Genomic DNA, 9,806 nt, shown 5'->3' with positions numbered 1-9,806 from the left:
GGAGGAGGTGGTGGAGGAGGAGGAGGATGAGTCTCTTTGGGCAGGTCCAGGGAGCGTGGAGGGTCCGGGACAGGGGTGGAGGTGGGCAGGGGCATGCGTGGAGGCTCGGGGGGTACGTGTGTGGGCAGTGGTGGTGAGGGTGAGGGTGGGGGGTAAGCTGAGGGCATGTGCAGAGGGAGTGGTGCAGGGCGGTTCCCTGTCACTGTCCTGTCGTTCGGGGGCTTAGAGGTGACAACCTCTGACGTGCTGTTGGGCAGGAGTCCTCTCTTCGGAGGGAGAGGAGGGGAAGGCTTGGACAAGGTTGTACCACTGTTCATCGCTTGGGAAAGTTCAGCTGGAAATAAAAAAACCACAAAAGCCACTAAGTTGAACAGGGAATTTTCCAGATATCATTCACCAGTGTGGAATGAGCACAGCAATGTGCTCTGAGCCTTGGACTAAGCAGTCTCTGCTGCTTTTTGCTGGAATATGGTGCCAGAAATAACCAGGTTGCGAGGCTCTCGTTTGTCCTTCCTGCAGCAAAGGTAAGACTTGGGAGAGCAGCCAAAAACAAGCAGGCTGGGAGAGGTCTGTGCATCCTGCTGCTCTGGAGAGAGAGGAATGGCACCAGCTCTCAGTGACAGCAATCAGAGCTCACCCAGGAATGCAGGTATGTGGGCACTTCATGGCTTTATTTACAGCATCAAAGGAATCCAAGACATTCAGGACACCCCACGCTCCAGTTGTGTTGACAGCTCCCCTGCACGTTAAAGAACTTTTTGGGAAGCCTCAGAAAGTCTTCAAGCCTTACCTTTTGCTCAAAGGCAAAAGTCAGCAGAGCTGACTGCAGCAATGTCCTCTCCCCATCTCCATCAGACCCAGCCCCACTGCCAGCATCTCCTCAGGATGAGGTTCTGCTCTATCCTATGCCTTAAGCCCCATATAAACTCATCTGCAGCTAGAAAATAACTAGGAAAATTTCAAAAAATACCTAAAAGCCTTGAGTCTACATATCTGCTGTGTGATGGAGGAGAGAGAGGGAAATGGGAGACATGGAAAATGCCTGCAGTAGGCAATCTCAGCTTCCTCAACCTGATCAGTTCCTAGGGAAGAACCTGCTCTTGCTTCAGAAGTTTGTAGCCTTTAACACCCATTTGTCTATGGCTTTTTGGGCTTGGAAAGGCTTTGCCACATGCCTGGAGCAGATGAGATTTGCTGCTGTTCCCCCTGGAGCAGGTGACACGGAGCTGGCAGAAACCTGCAGCGCCAGACACCACGAGAGGGTGCTGCGAGCGGCGTGTTCCCGAGATAAGGCTGCAGGACTGGAGAGAGGTGGGCACATTTTTGGGATGTTTAGCATTTTCAGACTTTCCCCTTGTAGATTAAAGGCCAAGATTGCGCAAAACACCGAGTGCCCTCAGCTCCAGCCCAGGGGACTCCAGTGTGTCCTCAGCAGTGCTCCAAGCCTGGCAGGACCAGGCTCCAGCTACCTCTGGGTAAGGACAGAATTGGAAACGGAGTGAGGAGCTGGCAGAAGAAACCAAAAGGGTTTCATCTGGTCCTAGGAGAACCTGAAACACTGATTTGGCACACAGCTGGATTCCTACCCTGCCTCTTCTTTGGTTCCTCCACTGGAGCATCCTCCTGGGCCAGCCTGTCTCCCTCCAGTGTGACAGACCCAGTGCACAGGCTGGCACAGCCCTCTGTGATGTGCCACCATGGGCAGAGCCAGTGTTCCAGCACAGGCTGTGCCACCTGCAGCTCCTGAAACCTGTCCCAGGCACCGAGCCCTGGGGCTACTGCTGGTCTCTGGGACAGCAGGGCAGCACCCTGTGTTCCCTGCTTGTTTGTTCAAGCTGATGCTGATGAAATTTCCACTTCCCAAGTGTTTCCTGAGCCTTGTTTTTAGCTGCTGCATCCGACACCAGAACTGCTTGGAAAATAAGTGCTACAGGAGCATCTTTGGGAGGGACACAGGGGTGACCTGCACAGTAACACTCTGCCCTGCCTCAGGCTGTTATAAAAGGACACACATTCCAGCCAATTCCACTGCTGCTGTTCATCCACAGCCACAGCTCCATCCTGCCAGACCAGGACCCGTGGAGAGCTGCAGAGAGAGCTGCAGAGCCTCTTCTGCTTCTGCATCCTCATCCAGGAGACAAAAGAACTGCCTGCTTTCCTCTCCTTCCTCCCCTGCACACCCCCACGGCTGCAGGTGTGTCCAAGCCCAGCCCTGTGCTACTGGGAAGAGGCAGGTTGGCTCCCAACAGATGTTGGATACACCACTGTCTCCAGCCACATTTCTTTGTTCCACAAGTACCTCCTGCAATTAGCACTGGGGCATTGCAAATGCCATCTGTGATGTGTGCAAGCAGCTTAAAGAAAACAAGAAGGTATTTCATGGAGTGCTCAGGCATGGTCAGGCTAATCGAGCTGGTCTGGCACACAGGAGTGTTTGACACTGTACCAAGGTCACTTGCAAAACCTGCCAGAGCAAGGTGAGGCCTGAGCAGAGCAGAGAGATCCCTTCACACTGAAAACAGTGGCCCAGGCTCCTGCAGACGGCAACTTGCACATCCACCACTGCCTCCCAAACCACACCTGGGTAACGCCTCCAGTTTCTGCAATAACAGTGCAGACCTGTTGGATTGATCTTCTCAGGAGCCTCCCCGTGCTGAGCCTCCCTCCTGATCTGTGCTCAGCTTCCCTCCCAATCTGTGCTAGCCTCTGCTAATCCTGTCCAAAGATTAGGAGGTGTCTGTGAAAGGACTGTCTGAAATACCAACGGGCTATGGAAGTCACCTCAACTCTCAATGTTGCATCTTTAAGACTCCCAGAACTCCTACAGAGAGCAGAGACTAAAACAGCTTTAAAGAAACTCTCCTCAAATCTTCTGCTTAGAAAAGTTACAGAGATAAAGACATTTAATTCTTTAAGTGGGAAAATTCAGCTCAAATTACAGTTGAGCTGATTTATCTATAGGACAAGACTTAAAGACAAGACTACTATGGCAATAGCCCAGTCACAGCCTCGAGGAGGTGCTTGAGTATAAGCAGGGAAGCCTGAATTATCCCTGCCAGCTCCTGGCCTCTCTGCACTGAGTGGAAACCACAGCCATGACAGACATCGGTGCAATGTGGATTTTTTTGGGTTGGTTTGTGTTTTTCCCCAAGACCAGCTGAAAGCAGGAATTGTCACCGACCACAGTCTCTCACAGCAAAACCTCACCCACCATCCCCCAATCCCAGCTCTCAGAGAAGCATCAACATTCAGACACTGTCTTAGAGTTGACAGAGAAATGCCTTCCCCTCTCCTCACACCAAAAGCAGGCAGGGATTCCTTCCTGTTGGGAACAGATTGGATGGCTCACAGCAGAGGACTCCAGTAATTACACTGTTCCCAGCACAGTTGTGCCCTGGCTAAGCACTGCCAGATCTGAGTCCAAACTGGACTGTTTTCAGGAAAGATGGTCAGACAGACACAATACAACATTTGCTACATTATACTAAAAATCCTCCCTTACAAAGGGAAGACATTCTTGGAGCAGTGACCCTAGAACACACCAGGGTACAAAAACCACTTTGAGAGGGTCACTTACCTATTAGTGAGTTGCTATTTCTGTTGACAGGTTTGGGAGGAGGGACAGGAGGCTGTTTGGCAGGAGCTGTGCTGGTTGTACTGGTGGGAGCAGTAGTGTTGGCACTGGCAGGAGCAGGGAACAGAGTCCTGGGGGCTGGGGAAGGGGCAGCTGTGGAATTGAGTGTCTTTGCTGCAGTGGGGGCTGTGGTGGAGGGCACAGTCTTTGCAGTGCTGCTGGCAGACGTTGGGTCCTTCGCCTGCACTTCGTTTGCCTCCTGGGAAGTAGAGGGAGGTCTTTTGGGAGGAAGCAGAGGCTGTCTGGGAACATGTGGCTCCTGAGGTTGTTCCAGTTCAGGCCCAGAGTGGCTGCTGGAGGAGCCTGCAAAGGGAGACAGATCAGTTTAAGGGGCTGGGAGGGTAGGAAGGATAGATGAGAATTCATCTGGTCCTAGGAGAACCTGAAACACTGATTTGGCACATATCTGGATTCTCACCCTGCCTCTTCTTTGGTTCCTCCACTGGAACAGGCTTCCTAAGGCTGGATGGCTTTGTGGCCTCTTCCTCCTGGCTGGCCACCCCAGGACCACCAATGGGGACTGTGTGGCCATTCTTCAGTGCAGGTGGGTTCAGCTTCTCTGGGTCTTCACCATCTGCAAGGGGCGGGAGGGGAGAGAGCAAACAGAGAACACTCAGAAAGCAGGAGAGGAGAGAAACTGACTGAACCTCCATGGAGCCACACCAGCTTCTCTCTGACTTCTGAAACAGCTGGTCCTGAGGTACCTTCTGCAGAGGAGAGCACAGCAACCCAATCAGGTAGAGCTGGGAGACCTTCGTTTCATTATCAACAAGTAAAACAGCACAGCACTGCATCCCATCACAGGTTTTCCTTCTGCAGCAGCCTCTTAACCTACTACCTCGTTTAGAAAGAAGGCTCCTGTGTTTCTGACATGTGCCCAGTGCTGTGTCACAGCCCAAGGAAGTTGTAACTCCAAACCCTCCAGCAGCTTTGATAGCTACCCACCATCTCAGAGCAGTCACTCTGCTGCAACAGATTCCAACATGAGCCAAGTCACCTACTGCACATGCAATAACAGATGTTGATAAAATCTTAAAATTAGTGGCAGAACCTCTGTTCTCCTTCAGATTCTCCCTGAATTTGGCACAAAAGTCAATGCTCAACCCAAAACATCAGCAAGGCAGATTTCCTCACTGTACCTTTGTTTTACTAAGACGTAGTGATACAGCTCCAAAGCCTGATGTGGTTCATCCTATTTCCAGCATGGAGCTTCCCAATGTTAGACCTCTTTTGGAACAAACCCCATCCAATCTAGCCCATGCTTTAGAGAGCCCTTGAACCCCTAATCCCCATGAGGAAACACTAAGCCATTCCCTGTAACTGCCCTGACAGGACAAACTTTGGAACATTATTACTCCCTAAACCAGACTCATCATCCACTCTAATGGGTAGCTGTCCATTCTGACTTGATTTCCAACTCAAGGAAACTTGGATACATCATCAATTGGATTAAAAATCCTTATCTTTTCAGTTGCCCCCTCTGAAGGAGCTGCAGTGTATGGCAGAGCACCCACAGATGCCAGACCCCAGCAGGCTCTGCTGCTCTGATTTTTGATGATCTATTCCACTGCCTTCTTCACCTTTCCTCTCCCCGCCAAGTATTACCTCCTCCCCTTCCCTAACCTGATGTATTCAGAAACTGAAAACAGAGCTGCCAAGGAGGCAAAAGCTCCCTGGGATTTCTTTTCCACAAGAAAGAGCCTCAGCTGCTGCAAGGAGCTGGGAGACTGCACTGCTTTCCTCACTGCCCTTCCCTCAAGTGCAGGAAGCACAGACAGCAACAAGAGGGAGTTTCTTCCCCAGACAGGGATGCAACTCAAGGGATGAGCCAGAGATTTTTATAGCAGCAATTGCCTCTGATTATCCAAAGTTTTCAGCAAGGGAGACAGGAACAGCATGATGCAGCCTCCCTCACCATTCCACCCTGCGTGCCCTGCTCTGGCAGGGAGCTGCAGCTCCTGGTGGCCTCTCACACCACCTGACTCTCACCTTCAGCTCCCCTGACCTCCTTCAAGGCCAAGAAAGTCCAGTGCCATCTTCTTTGATTACTGTGAGCCCAGTGCCCACAGCCTGGAGCCCACAGCCTGCTGCCCCCAGCCCAGAGAGCAGCAGAGCCTCCTCTCGTGGCTTCACCTCCTTCCCTACATCCTCATCTCAAAGGCTTTCCAGCATTTCCCCCCCTCTAAGAACTTGCCTAAGAAAATTAACTGACCTTGTAAGAGAAGGTTTTAAACTTGCAAGCAAGCACAATGACCCACCCTCATGTCTTATGACTGCCCAAGTGTCTTAAACTCCCAGGAGGGATTTAGATAATGTGACTCTAATCTAACCTCCTGCCAACACAGACTGCTCCCTCGTGCCTGGGTTTGCCCTTTGTCCACATTACACCCATCTTCTGCTTCTAAAACCAGAGCAGATGACTCAAGGAAGAAAATAATTCCTCCACTTAGCCAGGCTTCTGTCACACCTTTACAGCGTGGAAGATCTCTCTCCCCTCTGCCATCTCTAGCTGAAAGTTTGGTACCCAAAGTCTTTGATCTCTCTTCCAGTTTCATCCTGTGGCCTCACACCCTCCTGCCCCCTGGTGAGCTCCTCCCCCAGCACAGCACTGACGCCCTCGGGGAGGTGTTGATGGCATCATTACAGCATAGCTGCAAACAGCTGTGCGAAGACTTTTCCTCTCAGTTTTGCTTTCAGTGGTTTGGTCTGAAAACCACTTTTTCACCTCCACTTTTCCACTTTGTAACTGTCTTAGAATGAAATTTGCATTAGGCTGAGGCTGCTGCACAGTCTCTGGAGGTGCAATTATATGGGACCATGCTCCCACCCAGGCAGGAGAGTTGCTATCCCACCACACCTTCCTGTCCCCTCCCTTGGACCCACATCACCCACCTCACAGCCAGGGGACTACGTGGTGATCTCAGAACTTACTCTGGCAGCATGAATCCAACTCAGAGACATCAGGCATGACAGAAAAGGGGATAAGACTTCTCAGACAGCACGGCAAGCTTTAATAAGCTTAGTTGTGACTGTGACACCATACCATGAAGCATCTCTTGGAAGAAATGTCCCTACCCAGGCAGCTCAGAATTCATCCAGTTTTGATCCTTTTTCCAAGCCTAAGGGCTCCAAAGCTGAGCCCTGAGGTCAGTGCCTCTCCCACAGTGGTCAGAGTGCAGTCTGGAGCGTGATTGGAACAGGCTGGAGATGGTGAGTGCCAGTGTGACAGCAGAGCTTGGCAGGACAGAGCAGGGATCTGGAGCAGGACACGTAGAGAGGGACAGGATGGGAAGTGACACACAGCACAGCCCTCCCCACCCTGCCAGTGGCAGGCAGGAAGGTGGCCAAGACAGGCACTGAGCTTCTTTGGCAACACCTCCCTCCCTGAGCAGGCTGGAAATCAGACAGGAGAGAGGATTGAGAAGAGTAAGACACACTAGCAAAGAGCCTTCAATTTGTCTCCCCAGAAAGGAACAGTGGCAAAGGTGAGGATTTCCAGAGGAGGATCAGCTACACAGACACAGATAGGAGGAGAAGTTTGTTTGCAGACTCACCCTGCTCAGGGTCTTCCAACAGAACCCCTCTTTTTACCAGCTCCTCTCTTGGCTTTCGCATAGAAATCTTTCGTTCTAAAACTGATATTAAATTGAAAAAAAGCACTCAGAAAACAGGGAAAGTCCAAGTTCATGATGAGACTTTTTTTTATTTTTAAAAAGGGATCCTCTGGAGGAAATAAAAGGGCTTCAAATTTCACTGGTTTTGCATGGATTAAGAGGAGGGAGGGGACTGCACGTTCAGGCCTGCACTTCACACTACATTGGGGATCGTGGAGCAAACCCTCCCCACAGCTGCTTGGGGAGGTTCCTTGCAAGAAAGGAATTTATTTGTCTGAAACTATAGCTCCATGGCAAGGTGTTTTGGAGAGACTGCAGGTGCCAGCCCATCACCAAAGTCACATTTTGGTTCTCTACACATGTCAGCACTCAGGCTTGTGACACCAAACCAGGGACACCCACCCAGCTCTCATTACCTTCCGAAGTCTCCTTAAATTTGTCACTGCTTTTCTTTTTCCTCCACTTCCAGGGTTTGAAGATCTTGCCAAAGCTTGAGAACTTGCTTTTCCTCTTTGTAGGAGGTGTGGCGTCACCTGATTCCAAAACATCTACCCCCATGCCGGTATCACCTGGGGCATGATCCACCTCTTCGGCTGCATGGGAAAGGAGGAAAAGAATAAAGAGTTACCTTTGTGCTGCAGGTAACAGCTCCATGTCCCACCAGCTCACCCCACACTGCGAAACAGTGGCACGGGTTCATGCAAAGAAGGGAGCAAGACTCCATCCATGCCTGCACAGAACTCATCAGCACTTCACATCAGCTTGGGGAGACATGAGTGGGGTTCCCATCACTTATAGGGCTAAGGGTAACTGATGAGGAGCTTCCTGGTGAGACAGGGATTACAGAATCATAGCATCAATTAGGCTGGAAAAGACCTCCAAGATCATCGAGTCCAACCTGGGACCCATCACCACTCGGTAAACTAGAGCAGAGCACTGAGTGCCACGTCCAATCGTTCCTTGAACACCTCCAGGGATGGTGACTCCATGACCTCTCTGGACAGCCCTTTCCAATGTTTAACAACCACTTCCATGAAGAAATTCCTCCTGATGTCCAACCTGAACCTCCCCAGGCACAACTTGAGGCCCCTCATCCTGTCCCTTGCTCCCTGGGAGCAGAGCCTGACCCTACTTGGCTGCACCTCCTGGCAGGGAGTTGCAGACAGTGAGGAGGTTCTGAGCCTCCTTTTCTCCAGGCTGAGCCCCCACAGCTCCCTCAGCCACAGATTAATTTTGCAGTGTCACAGCTTTGCCCACAAACACAAGAACCACTTTGCTGCATTTCTCATCTTCAGCTGGAAGTGGTGCTGGACAAAAGTAATGGCACGAACACAAACACCTTCCAGCCCACTGCACCAACATTCCCAACTGTCTACACATGCCAAAATCACCAGACCCACTCCAGCAGCTGCCTGTGCTAGAACTCAACCTCTCTGATTTCCCCTCTATAAATAAGGGCAGCAAAGCTGGCCAAGACCAACAACTACACAGGAAAGCGACACAATGGAGTCCTGAGCTCCACCTACAGCACTGGAGTCCCTGGAGAACAGCACAAAAAGGACATGAGGTGGGAAGGAACACACAAAAAAAATCCCAACCTCCAACTCAAAGAAACCCCTTTTGAAACAGAATCAGAGCAGAAAACACTAAGTGTTTTCTGGATGTGCCACCGTGCTAACCAGCTGGGGAGTGTTGATCCTGCCTTGCCTGATGTTGCTGTTTTGGGGGTATTTGATGGAACATGAGGGAACACTTACAATCAGCAGATCTAGCACTGCCTGCAAAAAAATTCAAGTGCACACAAACTAAGTGAAGCCAGCTGGTGCCTCTGCTCCATGGCAGGATTTACAGGGGAAGAATCCCTCGGCTCCAGCACTACAGACAGGAGCACCCAAGCTGCATGGAAAAAATACTGTGGAGAAGAGATACACCCCCAGCCCTTCCATGTGTCCTGCTGCCTGACACTCCACACGGCAGGCTGAGGTGCCTTGCTGCAAATTGTACTTGTGTGGCTTCTTTTTGAGCCTCTAGGTCGGATGTTGTGGGGCTTGAGAGCCTTCCAGGAGCACAGACCTTTCAGTCAGCCTCAGAGGAGCCTGCATGACTTGCCTGCAGAACAGACAATGCCCCGCAGGTAGGTGGGGAGTTCAGCCAAGAATCCCATCTCCTGAGGCTAAGAGATTGGGCAAGGAATTTTAGGGAAAAGCCATTTTGCACATAGGACAAAGAGCCGATAATGTTTCTGCTGTATCCTAGAAATATCCACCCAGGATATAGAGCCAGAGGTGAAAAAGCAGATTGCTGTCAACAAAGGGAAGAGCATGTTCAGGGCAGGGGAATTAAAACAAACAGGAAAAATGAGCTGTTTGATGGAGCTCTACCTGCAGCCCTGTAGTGCTTCCCAGCAAGAGATCTCAGATCCCAGGAAGCATCAAGCACAGCCATGGGCTCCTGAGCAGCCTCAGGAACTGGGGACAGGCTGTCAGTGTATCACTGCAGGACAGATCCCAATTTTCCACTCTGAGCACAGATGAAATGGAAGAAAAACAGGGAAGAGA

General features: G+C 51.0%; 1 protein-coding gene across 1 annotated transcript in view; it reads right to left on the bottom strand.

Moving 5' to 3' along the window:
- The window catches only part of PHACTR4 (phosphatase and actin regulator 4), a gene marked incomplete at its 3' end in the record, with an annotated part of 22,357 nt that overhangs the window by 5,556 nt on the left and 6,995 nt on the right, over positions 1–9,806 (bottom strand). The window contains 5 exon segments of the mRNA XM_009072715.1: positions 5–334; positions 3,578–3,937; positions 4,053–4,208; positions 7,189–7,269; positions 7,665–7,847. Of these exon segments, the coding sequence (XP_009070963.1) occupies positions 5–334; positions 3,578–3,937; positions 4,053–4,208; positions 7,189–7,269; positions 7,665–7,847 (1,110 nt within the window).

The sequence above is a fragment of the Acanthisitta chloris genome, unplaced genomic scaffold, assembly GCF_000695815.1.
Source record: "Acanthisitta chloris isolate BGI_N310 unplaced genomic scaffold, ASM69581v1 scaffold20304, whole genome shotgun sequence".
NCBI classification, from domain to species: Eukaryota; Metazoa; Chordata; class Aves; order Passeriformes; family Acanthisittidae; genus Acanthisitta; species Acanthisitta chloris.
This window is presented reverse-complemented; position numbering and strand designations above follow the sequence as displayed.